This window comes from Aspergillus nomiae (genome assembly GCF_001204775.2).
Source record: "Aspergillus nomiae NRRL 13137 chromosome Unknown contig00178, whole genome shotgun sequence".
In the NCBI taxonomy this organism is placed as follows: domain Eukaryota; kingdom Fungi; phylum Ascomycota; class Eurotiomycetes; order Eurotiales; family Aspergillaceae; genus Aspergillus; species Aspergillus nomiae.
The window spans coordinates 45,467-60,280 of record NW_015378233.1 but is presented as its reverse complement, the minus strand read 5'-3'; the positions used below and the strand labels follow the sequence as shown (position 1 = coordinate 60,280).

At 48.8% G+C, this 14,814-nt stretch overlaps 6 protein-coding genes across 6 annotated transcripts; 3 read left to right on the top strand and 3 right to left on the bottom strand.

The window, feature by feature from the left end:
• Nucleotides 1-308: 308 nt before the first annotated feature.
• Nucleotides 309-1,975, bottom strand: ANOM_006560 (fungal specific transcription factor domain-containing protein; the record flags this gene model as incomplete). The annotated part of the gene is made up of 3 exons (XM_015551816.1): nt 309-1,265; nt 1,326-1,858; nt 1,909-1,975. The coding sequence occupies 3 exons, from the start codon at nt 1,973-1,975 to the stop codon at nt 309-311; spliced, it is 1,557 nt and encodes a 518-aa protein (XP_015405923.1).
• Nucleotides 1,976-2,584: 609 nt separating this feature from the next.
• ANOM_006559 (MFS transporter) lies at nt 2,585-4,140 on the top strand (the record flags this gene model as incomplete). The annotated part of the gene is made up of 4 exons (XM_015551815.1): nt 2,585-2,683; nt 2,740-3,436; nt 3,486-3,569; nt 3,632-4,140. 4 exons carry the CDS (start codon nt 2,585-2,587, stop codon nt 4,138-4,140), a joined length of 1,389 nt encoding a protein of 462 aa, XP_015405909.1.
• An 807-nt stretch (nt 4,141-4,947) lies between these two features.
• Nucleotides 4,948-5,616, top strand: ANOM_006558 (uncharacterized protein; the record flags this gene model as incomplete). Its single annotated transcript, XM_015551814.1, has 1 exon — nt 4,948-5,616. One exon carries the CDS (start codon nt 4,948-4,950, stop codon nt 5,614-5,616), a length of 669 nt encoding a protein of 222 aa, XP_015405910.1.
• A 2,141-nt stretch (nt 5,617-7,757) lies between these two features.
• Nucleotides 7,758-9,524, bottom strand: ANOM_006557 (cytochrome P450; the record flags this gene model as incomplete). The annotated part of the gene is made up of 3 exons (XM_015551813.1): nt 7,758-8,766; nt 8,826-9,319; nt 9,384-9,524. The coding sequence occupies 3 exons, from the start codon at nt 9,522-9,524 to the stop codon at nt 7,758-7,760; spliced, it is 1,644 nt and encodes a 547-aa protein (XP_015405915.1).
• Nucleotides 9,525-11,223: 1,699 nt separating this feature from the next.
• ANOM_006556 (mitochondrial 54S ribosomal protein mL40) lies at nt 11,224-12,175 on the top strand. Its single transcript, XM_015551812.1, has 2 exons — nt 11,224-11,486; nt 11,612-12,175. Exons 1-2 carry the CDS (start codon nt 11,255-11,257, stop codon nt 11,953-11,955), a joined length of 576 nt encoding a protein of 191 aa, XP_015405916.1. The 5' UTR covers nt 11,224-11,254; the 3' UTR covers nt 11,956-12,175.
• A 435-nt stretch (nt 12,176-12,610) lies between these two features.
• On the bottom strand, nt 12,611-14,113 carry rho2 (putative Rho GTPase Rho 2). Its single transcript, XM_015551811.1, has 4 exons — nt 13,793-14,113; nt 13,498-13,576; nt 13,150-13,341; nt 12,611-13,091 (listed from the first exon to the last, which is right to left on the bottom strand). The coding sequence occupies exons 1-4, from the start codon at nt 13,825-13,827 to the stop codon at nt 12,804-12,806; spliced, it is 594 nt and encodes a 197-aa protein (XP_015405917.1). The 5' UTR covers nt 13,828-14,113; the 3' UTR covers nt 12,611-12,803.
• Between the last annotated feature and the right edge of the window lie 701 nt (nt 14,114-14,814).

Below are 14,814 nucleotides of genomic sequence, written 5' to 3'. Positions count from 1 at the left end.
CCTCCCGGCGTGTGGCTTAAGTACGGCTGAGCGGACGGGAAGCCCTGTTCTCCACACCCTGTGGTCGTATGTACTAGCTTGCCCTAAGTTGTCATTTATATAGTATTGTAGTCCAATATAGATTCATTAATTTCGGATCTGAGCCGTACCAGACACCATTCATTGAACCAAGTTCCACGCCTTGCAGATACCATATAGGTAGTCGCCTCCCAGCAATTTAACACCAGCCCGCAAGACGTATGCCTCTAGAGAGGCAATGTTCGGCGCAGAGATAAATTAGATAGTGCTATTCTCTTAAGGCTTCAAGATCAAACCAACAGAACATCTACCCCGAGGTCTCTAGCCACATCTCTCCAATCCACCGCCGCCAGCCCTGGGTCTATCCCGCTTTCTACACACAAGGCATCGCGTCTCTGCCACACCTCCTCGACGATCGACCTGACTGCAAGTCGGTTGCCGAGTCCAAAATGTGTCGATTGCTCCAGCCACCGGCACGATGACTCCAGGTCCCGCACCGTATAGGCCTCGACCGCCGCGATAAACGCCGGCCACAGGGAGAAGTTCCCACTGCTCTGCGCGGAAAAGGCGGTAATGTTATCGAATATCAGGGACACGTACGCTGCGACGCGCTTAGGCGGCACATCCAATAGCGCTCGGTAGAGATAGATGTAAGTTGCGTAGATGAACGCGTTGAGCTGGTATCGTGCTAACTCCTCGGATTTCAATTTAGGAACCAGTGCATTGACTTCGGAATTCGGTTCCAGCTCGATGTTTCCACCAGAGCTATCGAGTACTTCTGTCTGGAGGAGATTCAAACAGGTTAGCACCTGGGAGACAGTCCGGTCGGCCGTAATGTGTGCTCTGGGGGAGGCGTCTGATCGCATCTGTTGGCTGACCGTCGTGATGGTGGAAATACACTCCAGGATAAGTCGCTGCGCGCCGATGGTGAATCCAAACTGAGCAGTCGAGGAGATCAAGGAGGCGAATGCTAGGTCTGAATGTAGGGAGGAAGAAACTACCGGATCTGCTTCAATAGGTCTGGCTGCTGTGATCGATCTGAATTCATTGCTTGGGGGTAGCATCAATGTTGGGGTTTGGCTATCTGTCATGCAGGTGGCTCCGATGATCTTGACGATCAGTAAGCTTTGGGTTGAAAAGCAGACGAATTCGGATTCCTTCCATGGCTCTTTGCGATTGGATCCGAGAAGGAATGCCCATGCGCCCTGGAGGTGATGCTTCCATTTGCTGGAATTGCCGCTGTAGACCTGGAGTAGCGTAAGCGTTATTAGGAAGAAAAAAAAGCCAGGAGCGATGTTATATCTTACCTCTGCCATCATCAGAGTCATAATCGCTGCCAGAGTGCTATCAAAGTCTCTGCCAGATGCTTGGATAGAGTCATTCACGTATTGAATCGAGGCGTTATAGTTTGATGCGGCCAGCCGCATCATCTTCTGTCTGTCATGCCCTAAATTGGCAAAATTAAATGCTGCATGGGCCAAAATGGCGTGGTACAGTGCTTTCTCCCCGGATTCAGAGTACTGCAGCGAGACGACGGGGTAGTGCCGTTTCCAGGGATTCCAGGGATGCTCAAACGGCATCATGATAGATGCGACGTAGTTGACGTAGTGATGAAAAAGCATCTTCTCTCCACTACTTGACATCTTCGTGCTGTTGCAAACGAGGCCCTGGTTCATATTGGACACTAACGACATTGGGGTTACAGCAGGGAAGACAGAGAAGGGATTATGATCTATCTTCAGAGGCTCTGAGGCTTCGTTTGTCTCGTCATCGTCCAATTGCGCGATCAGGAAATCAACTACATGAGAGTCGAGAGCAGCATAGTTCGCCCAGGTGCGCTCTACATGTCCCTGTCAGTCGGCTCTTCGGGACATCCAAGAAACGGCATACCGCAGTGCATGTATCGCCGTCCGGTGGACCGATAGGACTCATTGCCGTTAAGCCAGACCAGACGCATACTGGAGCCATCGCACTCGAGGCCCAGCCGCGTGCATGCTGAACAAGGGGACCCCTCATCACATTTGACCTTCCGCGCACGACAGCGCCAACAGCCCTGTTCCGGATATTAGGGCAGCTCTGTCATGGCCGTGCTCATCTCACTGACCGTAAATTCCCTCCGTCGCTTTCGGGTACGTGCAACATTTCTAGTAGTTTCCATGCTCGCCTAGCAGCAAATATATATGAAGAGGGCATGTCGTCGCGAGCGAAGATGGAGAGTTGCCCTAGAGCCGTGTTCGAGATCCTTGGCGTAAGCGAGCCATTCAACATTCAGGCTAATCAAGGCTAAGGTGGTTCTAGTCTGATTTTAGTCAAGCTGATCTTGCTCAAATTTCACTAGTAACGTGCCCTCCAATGATGGGATTGGAATCCCGGCCGCACTAAATTAGATGGCCCATCTCGCTATGAGTTGCATCTTGTATCTCGGTATGAGTAGCTCGGCTTCCTCGTCGGCAGGAATTACATGGTAACTGTTGGCGACACATCCAAGGATAAATTGATCGAAATGGAAGATGTACGCCTACGGTACACGCCTCGAAAAAGTATTGTGGTATAGTATTGAGAGATGATGGGCGTCGCGACAACGAAAAAAGACAAGGATGAGGAAACAGAGTCCCAGAACATGGGGTCTCCACAACGTGCGTTAGATCCAGCTCAATGGCAATCTGTAAGTCGGAAAAGCCCATTAAGAAAGGAGTAAAACACTCTAACCTCGATAATTAGCATAGAAAGATATTCGTGGTGATCACTGGCCTTCTCATGCTGTTCAACAGCGTATTCGACTCGACGATTCCCAGCGGTGGGATTCGCTTCATCGCAGACAGTCTCCAGGTCCAGAACGAAACGCAGCTGGTTTTACCTACCTCGGTCTATCTTCTCGGTTATGTGACCGGGCCTCTTGCTTTTGCTCCCTTGAGCGAACTTCATGGCCGACGTATCGTGCTGGTCGGAACCTACGTCCTATTCACCATCTTCACTTTAGCCTGTGCCATTGCTCCGAACTGGACTGCCTTGATCATCTTCCGAACTATCTGTGGAATTTGCGCATCGAGCCCGATTGCAGTCACGGGGGGCCTTTTCGCTGACGTTTATCGCTCTCCTCTGGCTCGTGGGCGGACCATGGCTCTGGCAATGATGGTGACGACCGCCGGGCCTCAGTTCGCTCCCCTTGTAGCAGGATTCATTGGTCCGGTGGGGTGGCGATGGATTTTCTGGATATCCCTGATCATCGCCGGTGTCAGCCTTATTCCCGTTTTGTTCCTCCCAGAGACGTCCCAGTCCGCCCTTGCGAAGCAGAAGACGGAGAAACAAGGAGATGGATTCGTCCTGAAGGCACTCTCCCGACCTCTGTACATGCTGTTTTGCGAACCGATCATTTCGTTCACATGTCTCTACCTCTCCTATGCCAGTGCAATCTTCTGTAAGTGATATTGTTTCCGATCACAACGACATGAAATTGACGATCCAAGTCATGTACTTCGAGGCATATCCCCTGATATTCCAGGGCATTTATGGCATGAGCGATGGAATCGCCGGCCTAGCATTCATTCCGAGTAAGATTCATTTATCGCCCAGAACCATCATCCTTGGCTGCCCTAGCTAACATTTATTCTAGTTGCTGTTGGAGCTTGCATCGGGATGGCGCTTTTCTTGTGGTATGACGCGATACTCCAGCGTGCAAAAGCGAGAAAGGCCAGCTGGTCCACCATCGAGGAATACCAACGACTTCCCCTGGCGTGTCTTGGGGGTCCTTTATATGTGCTGGCCTTGTTCTGGCTGGGCTGGACTGCCTCTGCGGGGATTCACTGGATTGTGCCCATGCTGGCTGGGATACCGTTTGGGATGGCCTTTTTCCTCATTTTTGTCGCCCTCATCAATTATCTGGTTGACGCGTATCACGAATACGCCGCCAGCGCTATGGCAGCAGCCAGCTGTTGTCGTAGTGTTTTTGGTGCCGTTTTGCCACTTGCATCCACTCCTATGTTTCGTCAATTGGGAATCGCTTGGGGGTGTAGTCTTCTAGGGTTTTTGAGCCTTCTGATGACTTTGATTCCGTTTGTTTTTATTCGGTATGGGGATCGACTTCGAGCAAGGAGCAAATTCCAGCAGGGACTACGGAATTAAGGTAGATGGATGGTTATGGTTGCAGGAGAATCAAGCGAGTTATCAACATGGAGGGGCGCTTTCAGTTGCAACGACCCAGATCTCCCTACTGCAAGCTCAATTCGCACGAAGTATTCCCTGGCAGCGGAGCAATGGTAGAACGTTGGGAAGAATATATAGTCATTTAGAATGTTTTATGCCCATAATACGTCAAGAAATGCACGGCAACTCATACCGAGCAGTCTTTACAACTGATCAAAATACCTGGGCCAGATATTACAGCCTCTCAGCTCTCTAGTTTCCTTTCAAGTCGTCCCTTTCAATATAGCCGGGATGGTCGTCTCCAACGCAGCAACGGTGACATCCAACTCTTTCCATGGCCACAAAAAAAATAAATAAATAAAAAAAAGCAGAATTTAAGCTTGATTTTGGTTCTTGTATCTATTTATACTCCTTAACTATTTGAGAAAGGCAGCTTCTAGGTCATTTGAATTTAATATATCCATCAAGCTGAATCTCTTTTCAGCTGTGAGACAAATACGGGGCAACGAGGCAGTGCTGCTGACCTGCCAAGCCCTAAACCATGATCACTCTGAGTGTTTTGATTGACGGGACAGACAACAGGCAATCCGGCCCCCAGTAATCACTGTGCCCAAAGTGAGACTTGTGCGCCCTATAAGTGGAACCGCTAAAGGAACTAGTTCGTAGCTAAGAGGCTGAGCGAAGCTTCAGATGATGCTAGCTCCTTTAAATTCTGTTCCCTTCCCCCCAAGGTAAAGAGCTGATAGTAGATCACCGACCCTTTCCATCGTTCATTTGAAGCTCACGATGTCTCATCCACAGCCTGCTCTTGATGTCTTCTTCTACTTCCAGAAACAAGAACTCAAGCTCAGCTTCAATTCGCCCAATCAAGCAGCATCCTACCAAAACCGCAATCGAGAATCCCGCATCTTCGCCAACGAGCCCAGCGCCGTTTACCTCCCGCTAGCTCCGTCCATGGTCTACCTGCGCGACAGTAGCAAAGGGCTTGTCATTGGCTTCGCCAAATCAGAGGATGCCGATCTGTGGTGTCGGACATCTATCCTGGGCCAGAAACACGGCCACTATGAAGTGCACATCGGCCGCGGATGGACAGACGAGCAGCTGAACCAGGCCCTCCAGATCCAGCATCTGCCCTACGTCCCGAAAAGCAACAGCCGACCTCAGAGTATACAATCCAATATAGAGCCCACTCCGCCGTCGAGCTCAGGGTCGGACTCAAACTTGAAAGCCTCATCCAGTATTCAAGGGCTCCCGCTTTCCCAGGACGAATCTCCGTCCTCCTGCCAGTCTTCTAGAACCTCGTATATACCGTCTGCACTTGCTATTGGCTCAAGTAAGACTGCGCAAAGATCAAAATCTCCTGGTCGTGCTTTACCGCCCTCCTTGCTGCCTCAAGGAACGGCTACGCCTCGCTATTCGGCCCAGGACGGGTTTCAAGCATCGATACCTTTTTAACCCACGCTTTGCTGGCCTATCTCGCTAGTCAGTTGTACCTTTCAGCTTTCTGTTCTTCGTCTGCAGGACCTTGTCCTGACATCATCCTACCACCAGGCAGGAGGGTTCATCCTGGGCCAAGAGAGACTGGTTGAACATCAGTTGTCTGGTCTTCATGTGTCATGAAATTCTTTTTTCTTCTCTACCATTGCATAACCCTCCAATCCTTTTATTATTCTCTTGAGGCAATATCCGTAAACCCGAGATTAGCATAGCATTCACAATCGTGTGATTCTTCGAACGTGCGACGTTTCTGACTCAATTGCACTATCCATCTATTATCCATTTATCATAGGATCTATACAAATCCCTTCTGGGGACAAATTGACCATTGGCGGGCTCCTTGGTGGGAACAATGGTCCTACTGGACAAATTTCATGACTATCTAGTTTTGATTCTGGACGAGGCAAACGTCCTGTAGATGTATCTGCGGCATTTGACGTTCATCGTGTATCTAGGGTTTTACATTGGTTTGCGATGCTTCCCAGATCTCACCAGGCCTTACAAGAAACATCAGTCATCGTGATAATACTGTAATATTGTTTAGAACCACGCAGAAGCTTTAATATTGTCACTTTTCCCTCATTCTTCTCGAGTGAAAGCACAGCATTTCATGTAACGTTGTACGCCCGCCAGTCATCACACAGAACGCTATGCTTTGAGGTGTATAGAGCTAATCCTGGCAAGGAAGATATTTACTTTTTCTCCGTGGATCTTGTTATCTGCGGCGCGTCTTATTCGTGTATTCGTTACCACTTCTCGAATCTAACATGGCTCATCCCGCAAGCTTAACTTGAACGGACCATTCTACCCCTAGGTGGCCTTCCCAGAGCTGGCCGACAGGACAGACGCAGAGTCGTCTCGAAAATTCATCTCCTCCAACAGATCCACCACGGTCGAGGGTGATGAACCGAAGAATTCTTGGGGCGACTGTGCATTCTTGGGAATCGATCAGCCGAGATTGATCGACCTGTCGATCAATCGATAGTTCCCGGGTCCTTACTCCGTATGCAGGATCGATTCAGCCTCAGTGAATGCCAAGCTAGACACAATGCTAGGGGTTCTGCGACGGAAAGTCTGCATAAATAGATAGGATACTTCAGTCCCCCTCAATTTTTCAAAGGCAAACTTCGCCACTATTTAAGTGGTCATCTTTCCTCCGTTACCTTCGCATCTTCTTATTATCTCTGCCTTCTCGAATCAGCTCATCTCTTCTACACGTCTCCTTGATCGTCCGATATGAAGTTCCTCGCCATAATTTGTGTTCTTTCCCTTACCAGCTTCGGCGTTGCCAGCCCCATTGAGCAACAAGCACAAGCTACATGTGCGACGTGCCCTCAGGGATGCCTTCGAACTGATACGGGTGATTGCTTTCCTAACTGGCCTCAAGCGACATGCGAACTTTCTAGCGGAGTAAGTAATTCTTCAAAAGCTCGGTGTCGATTATTCGGGATTCTAATTATAAACACAGCAAGGGTGGCAATGGTGCCCATAAAGCAGAGACGGTTCTCTATAGGAGAACCTCGCGAATATTGGCCGATACCGTATTCATGACACATGTTGGCGCAACAGTCTGGAAGAAGCGCATCTCCTTGGAGAGAGGGCATCTAGATTGCACCTTCTATCGCGTTACCTAGAATTACCGTATCTTACATTCTATATGAATCATGATGAAGTGTCAGGAAGTTGAGTGACAGAGAACTAGCGTGCGTAGAGAAGTTTCAGTGTAAAATACATTGGTTATTATAGAAAGAAGTCAGAAATATGACGGATACCTTTTCCGGGAATGAAATCGTAAGAGTATAAGAGTTATCCTCAGCCTAACTGGGTGGAAAGGCAGCCGTTTCTGGCGCCAGAGGCTGTCATTTTCGGCGTCGATTTCTCAGGTCCTCAGATTCTTGGTTGTAATAGGAGCAGGGATATGAGGTTTTTTCAACACCATATTGTTTTGAATCACATCGCCCTTTCAGAAGTTCGAATTTCATCCATTTCTCCCTAGTATGACTATCTGACCTGTGTTTCACTGCCCCACTTAACCCCGGTCATTTTCCCCCTCATCGTGTCCTCGTCCCTCGTCTCAGCGCCGATTTTAAGCTCAACTCTCACTGGCTGGTCTGCTTTCGAAAGCTGACCCGGCACGGAAGACCGTCGGCGGGGTGGGAGCCTCCCAGTGGAATTTGGTAGGCGCGTTCGCCAAAGACGGTCTTGGGCCCCGGCCGGAGATGCAGACGGTCCCATTCGGCGTACTGGTCTTGGAAGTCGAACTCTCGGAGCGTGAGGACTAGAGTGATCTTGATGTCCAGTAGAGCCAGCGGTTGACCGATGCAGTCTCGCGGACCATGTTCAAAGGGACGCCAGGCTCCTTTCGGAGGATACAATGGGTCCTCTGGTCCAACTAGCCAGCGCTCTGGCTTGAAAGCGTGTGGATCCGGCCAGTAATTTGGATTCCGTTGAAGACCGGTATGGAGAATCCAGATACATAGGCCATCTGTCGGGTACTTGGTACCATTTTTATCCTGTAGATAGACCCCCGGCTGACCCTCTCGTAGCGCAGAGGCAGCGGGAAAGAGACGCAGCGTTTCCTTGATCACCGCGAGTGTATATGGGAGCCGGTTGATCAACTCTGGGTGCTGCTTCAGTTTATCTGCCGCAGTTGTTATATCCGACCCGAATACCTCGTCATGCTCGCTGCGAACCTTTGCCAGTATTTCTGGATGTTTTGACAAAAGATAGATGCTATACACAATCGTAGCAGCCGTAGAGTCGTGGCCAGCAAATAAAAAGGTCCGGATTTGAATCGTCGCCCACTTCTTAAACTCAGGGTCTAGTTTATCGCCGGCTGTGCGAGTACTCATAAATTCAGCAAGCACGATATCAATGATAGAATTGGCCCGTGTGGAAGATTGTTGTCTCCATACTTCGTATCGCTTGTCCAGTTCAATCCCAATGTAACGGTTCATCGTCCGTCCATTGTACCACTGCATAAGTGGTCGCATGGGATTCCATCGAATAAAGGGATTCATCTGCTCGTCCTGGCAATGCCACTCGACCGAACTTCTCATCGCTGCTGCTACCGCATTGTGTCTACGCTGAGAATGAAGATGTGCTTTCCTGTTAGTGACGATATTAGTTTGGATTCTTCTATCCTCAGGTTGTCCAAGGAAACCCACATGGCAACGTATCCAATAATGTCCATAACATAGTCACAGGTCATTTTATCGAGCGTAAACATATCTCCCTTGCGCGCATGCTCGCGAAGGATCTCCACGTACACTTCGGCTTCTTCGACAATATAGGGAGTATGCTCAAGAATATTACTGGCACTAAATGCAGGATTGAACAGTCCGCGGGCGTGCTTCCATTCGGGGCCATTGGTCACGAAGATACTGGGACCCCCGGTAAAAGGATTAAAAAACTCAGCGAGGACCGGCGGCTTTGGCAACGCATAGGTTTGAGAGGCCTGCACTGCTAGATCCGGCGAAGTGACCACCAGTAACGGTTTGGTAAAGGGCCAGACATCAATATAAAAGCAATTATCGTTGTTTGGGAACTCGTAGGATAGCAACGTAAATGCTTCCGACTGCTGGGACCCTTTGGGATGTCGCTTCATTAAATCGGGCAGCATCCGCAAATTTCCTGCTGCGAAATCCCACTGGGGCATTGGCTGCGCGAGCTACTGTCAGCCAGTCCGTCCATCGTCAGGGATTCTTCTCGTCCGGATGGCATACCAGGCCTTGCTTTCGCAAGCGATAGAAAAGCAGGCGTACTTTGAACATCTCGTGAAAAAATCGCACGATCAAGATAAGGGCCACCGCCAGAGCCACTCGGGCCCCGTACGTGGTGGCCAGACTGAGGATTGCAGCTGCCATAGAGAAAAATAACTGGAAGTTAGATTGGTGAAAAGGAAGCAAAAAGAGAAATCAAATAAGATCCAAAGGTCGAGAGAGAAGGAAACACGGCTGGTGCGAAGTTTAGCGGCAAGCAGCCCTAAGAGGGAAAAAGGAGGAAAGGAACGATAAGCAGGGATCGATGTGGGAGATCAGGCAATTCGGAGTCAAAACAATCCACTGCCCCAGTTTGTTGCAGGGATTCGATTTAGTTCAACCTTTTGGCCCGGGCCCCCGCAGAACACATTGGAAGGAGGTAAACATACTCACAGGTTCGTTGCCTTGGATGATGATGTGCCCATCCTCCTCCATGCATGCATGTCATTCTTCGAATACCCTCTATTGACCCAGCTCTTCTCTGGAATCCTCCATCATGATACACGTGTCTCTTGAACACTGCCGTTGTCAACATTGCAACAGGACCACGATGTCCGCATTCCTAAAACTGCCTTCGTGGTAAGGATAGTGCAGTCTCCCTAAGTCCCTATCTAGTGTCAGTGGCCAGTCTGCTCATGCCGTGGTCTAGGAATCCACCACCGTAGTATTCCTCGCCTTAGTGCTTGCTGGGGTGGTTATTCAGTGTGTGATTCGCTTTCGCACGCAAAACCAGCGATAAACAGACCGATTCTCTGTTTGAATCATGGTCGGATAAAACAGCCACGGGTGGATTCGAGCGTCTATCACAAAGCCGCGGTGACTCCAACCCATCTATGGAGAATGTTGAATGGCATACCATGTCCGACCACTCTCCAGCCAGCCAGACCTATAATGCGACGTTGGACCCTGAGGCTGGCACTGACCCCATCCATACTAAGGAACTTCCAACCGAACCTGCGAGCATTTTGCAGAAGACCAATTAAGGTATTCGTGTCGTGCTATAACCACTACTAGTAGGTCGCGAATGTATGAGCTCAGCCTACCTTACTAGCACAGTTCTACAGCAGCCATAGCAAGAGCGTCTCACTGAGTGATCTTTTTGAACAAAGGGCAACAAAATGCGCATTTGGAACTAGGGCTTTTGTGGCCTTGCATAGCGGTACTGCCTGTGGGAAAACACACAGGGGAGGCGATAGAGCGACCTTCCAACCGTCACATCATTAAATTGAGATGTAAATATAAGATATAGCTTAAGAAGCTATAAGATATCTGAAATCTAGTAAGATATAAATAAATGAAATATGTCAGCGCGAACAGTATACCCGCTTGCCCATATGATAGTGGTAGCTAGTCATATTGCACTTTACACACAATACAAAAGGTACAAAATAGATACATAATAGCTTTCAAGGACGATAGAAGGAATCGTAATCATAGTCAGAAATAAAAGCATGGCATAGTTTGTGAATACTAGCTTGTGTATTTCTAGGAGTAGTATATAGTAATAATAGTATACTGTCTCGCAGCCAGGGCATTTCAGGCACCAACCAACATAATTCGATAATCTTCAATACCTGGATCAATCCATGTAATTTGCACATCCGCTAACAATCTCCAAAAAAGTTGAAACAAACGATACACAAAACCATCGAACCCAATTCACCCCACGCATATACAAAAAACCAGCGCCAAGAAAAAAAACAACAGAAGGACAAAAATAAGCGCGCGGCTAAGCCAAACTTTCCGCTCCGACAGCATTCATTTCCCCGAAAAGGCTCTCCAGACCAGACCATCGAACTCGCTCCTCCGTCACCCCCCCCCCCAACTCTCACGCCATGCGGTCCCTCTCGCCCGTGCTCGCCTCCCTGGCGAACGTATTCAGAATCCCCATCTCGCAGACATCGACACGGCCGTCCGTGACCCGCATGTGCAATGAAGCCCTGCTGAAGAAATCGACCAGCGGCCCCGTCACCTCCGCCGTCCAGGCCCCGGCCGCCAGATCATTCTCGACTACCAACGCCTTGCTCAAGAGGAAGGGCAATGGTCCTCGCGGAGATCGCCGAGTTAGTATGTATATCCCATCTATTGTTATCCCCAATTGGGATCTTGAAGTCATCGGTCGTGTGATGACATTGAGGATCACCGCAATGGACAAGTAAAGGGAAAAAAAAGTCTAACTAAGGCCATTGTAGCTCTGATCCGTTATTTCCTGCACCACCCCAAGACGCCTCGTCCCCTTCGTTTCTCCCGGACTCGCTATCTCCGCCATTGGACCATCCACCGTGCCTGGCAACTGTTCCAGGCGCAGCAGCGCCGCTCCGAGCAGCTGGAGCTTCAGCGCCAGTGGCAGGCGATGAACGCCGCGTGTGAGGAGCTCCGGACTGGAGCGGGAGATGGAGGCAAGCTGTTCCGGAAGTCGATGAACAAGCGCGGTGTTTTTAGAGATCTGTTCCCGATTGAGTATGGTCGGTTGCAGACTGAAGCGCCGAGTCAGGAGGGCTGGAACCATGAATGGAAGAGGATGGAGAAGAAATGAACTTAAGGGGAGGGTTAGTGTGCACTTATTCCAGGAGGGAGATATACGCTGAGCTTTGGTGTCTCTTGTTTATTATATCTATTGCGGGGTATGAAGATATTCTTGTTGGCATGTACTGTACCATTAACATTGTTCAATATTTGTTATTTCTTTGAGATGACGCGTTTGGTCTATAGGGTATGCTCTGTCGAGTATCTGGTCTACGGGCCGGGTAGGGAAGTAATTTGAGAGTCGAGAGTTGTTAAAGACATATATTGCAGGTTGACAGCTATTGGTAGTATCAAGATGGCTGACAGTAAAGCAGGAAATATCAATCGCTAAAGATAGAAAATGTGCTAGGTAGTGTGAAGACATGGGAAAGAAGGGAAGAAAAAAGGGAGAGACAGCATTCATAACGAAGCGGAAAACATGCGCCAAAAGGCTAGGTATCATACCAAAGGAGAGACTGCGGAGTGCACTCGAGTATAAAGGAAAGTCACAAAGTATGTACTCCGGAAACAAGTGAACATGTGTCGTGTCTTTAAAAAAAAAAAAGAAAGAAAGAAAAGCCCATACGACGAATGAGTTATGTGCGACGAACGCAAGTCAGAAGGTGTTGTGTCAAATCGGGCAAAAGTGAAAAAGGCCACCCAAACGCCGGTAATGCAAAAGATGTCGATCAACATCGAAGATTTTACCCTCCCTTTTGGTAATCCAATCTAAGAAACTCGACGGAACGCGTGGGCCAGGCTGAGTCCGTTAGGCATATTGATAATGCCAGGACGGCGTGATTATCTCCGTTGCTGCTGGCAGACCCTTGAGCCGAACCCCCTTAGTCGACATATATAACACAAGCCATGGATGTTGCATCATAGCACGATGCAGCATGAGCTTTTACGCTTTTCGAACGTGAGAAGAGCAGCACGTGTAGCAGCTTCAAAGACGTCGTCAACCCCCTCCCCGGTCAAGGAGGAGCATTCCAAGTACTTTCTGGCGCCGATTTGAGTCGAAATGTCACTTCCTTCCTTCGATGTGACGAATTTTAGGGACTTCTTTCTCATCTCCTCAATTGCGAGAGGGTCTTCCCGGAGATCTTTCTTCAAGCCAACTAGGATTATCGGCACACCTGGGCACCGCTCATTGGCCTCCTCGATCCACTGCAGTTGAATTAGGTGAATCTGGTCCAGTAAGTGGCGGGGAAAGTGAGGCACTAACCTTGTGCTTGACGTTCTCCAAGGAATCCGGAGTATCCACCGAGAACCCGATCAGAATCACATGCGCTTTGGAATATGCTAGCGGACGTAACCGTTCATAGTCTTCTTGGCCAGCCGTATCCCATAATGCTAATTGTACCGACCGGCCATCAACTCTGCAATCCGTCACATAATTTTCGAAAACCGTGGGGACCTGGATTAACACGCGCAACAGTCAGACCATGCACTAGGCAGACACCATAATTGAGAGGGCACAGGGTTACGGACATAATGCTGTCAAACAAACTCAACAGTTAGCTTGTGTCTTATGCACTCTTATCGGACTTGACGTAATCCAGGCAGTACTTACAGTCGGAAAATAACCAAGGGTGAAGACACTCAGCAAACTAGTTTTCCCACAAGCACCATCTCCAATAATCACCAACTTCCTATGGTAATTATCAAATCAGCATCATAATGAACGGAAGCAGGATTGAACGCAAGCTCCAGTTTCAATTTCCGAGCCACGAGAGGGGACACAGTAGAAGTGACTATCTTGAGAGCGCATGAAAGGAGTAGAACTCCGGTAAAAAAAAAAGAAAAATAGCAATGAATAGTCGGACGTTTTCGACCCACTTCGCCGATGCAGACATTGTCGCACATACCTTCGCATAACATTGTCATTTTGTTGTTGGGCCATTTTCTACGTGGGCTGACACTTCGTTATCCCTTCGTCAAGACAACACAGGGGTGCTGAACGAAGGGGGACAAGGAACGCGACCTGAGTGGAGGGTGGGCGTTGATATGCCCTGGTCGGAGCTTTGGACTTTCAGGTACCAGCTGTAGTAAATCACTGGGGGTGGAAGACTTGACGGGTGGTGTTCTTTGATAGCAGCCTAAGAAAAAGAGGGGGACAATAAATTGTTGCGGAATCCCCTCCTCCGAACCAGGTAACTAGTAGTAAGTAACTAAGTGGAATGATGATTGAAGATGATGGGCGTTTTGGGGAGGGAAAAAAAGACGAGTAGTTAGTCGGTGGTTCTGGAAGGCGGTCGAGGTGAGGCTGAGGAGACTAAAAAAGGTTCAATGAGATTGATCGGCCACACATTTTGGGGGAGGGGAAAAGAAAGGAAAGAAAGGATGTTTGGTCTGGGTTCTGCCAGTGTCAAGAAATTCAATCCAATTGTACGCAAGTATGGGTAATGAACCTGGAATGGGAAGATCCACTTTAATTACACTTACACGGGACTTGACAGGGAGCCACTTCGGTCTGATTGGTGCCTGGCTCCCTTTTCCTTACGGGTAACGGTACCGATTCAGGCCCGAAGAAACACGAACAATATAATTGGTAAGAATCGAAAACAATTGAAAGAAGTAGGGGAAAAGAAATAGGTAGGTAAGTATAATGACAATACATATACACTCACTCACTTTCACTTTCACTTTCGAAGAGTCCAAGTTTAAATAAACCGGGACCATGGAAGCCCGAGAAGTTAGAACCAGTCACTGATATTAATAGCTATCGTCCATCGTCCATAATCAACGCAAAGGATGAGATCGGCCGATGGTTGCCGCAGCTGAAAGGCAAAGCCAAGGTCAATCCACTTGTTACTAAGGTTAGAGGTTTGTCTCAGACATCGACCGGCTAGACGTTCATAATTACCGTATAGTCGCTGTCACTATTCCC

Coding starts and splice junctions, on each gene's coding strand:
- ANOM_006556 (XM_015551812.1), top strand. CDS start 11,255: ATGCGGTCCCTCTCGCCCGTGCTCGCCTCCCTGGCGAACGTATTCAGA. Junction 11,487..11,611: donor TCGCGGAGATCGCCGAGTTA/GTATGTATATCC, acceptor AGGCCATTGTAG/CTCTGATCCGTTATTTCCTG.
- rho2 (XM_015551811.1), bottom strand. CDS start 13,827: ATGGCCCAACAACAAAATGACAATGTTATGCGAAG. Junction 13,577..13,792: donor AATGACAATGTTATGCGAAG/GTATGTGCGACA, acceptor TAATTACCATAG/GAAGTTGGTGATTATTGGAG. Junction 13,092..13,149: donor TGGAGAACGTCAAGCACAAG/GTTAGTGCCTCA, acceptor ATTCAACTGCAG/TGGATCGAGGAGGCCAATGA.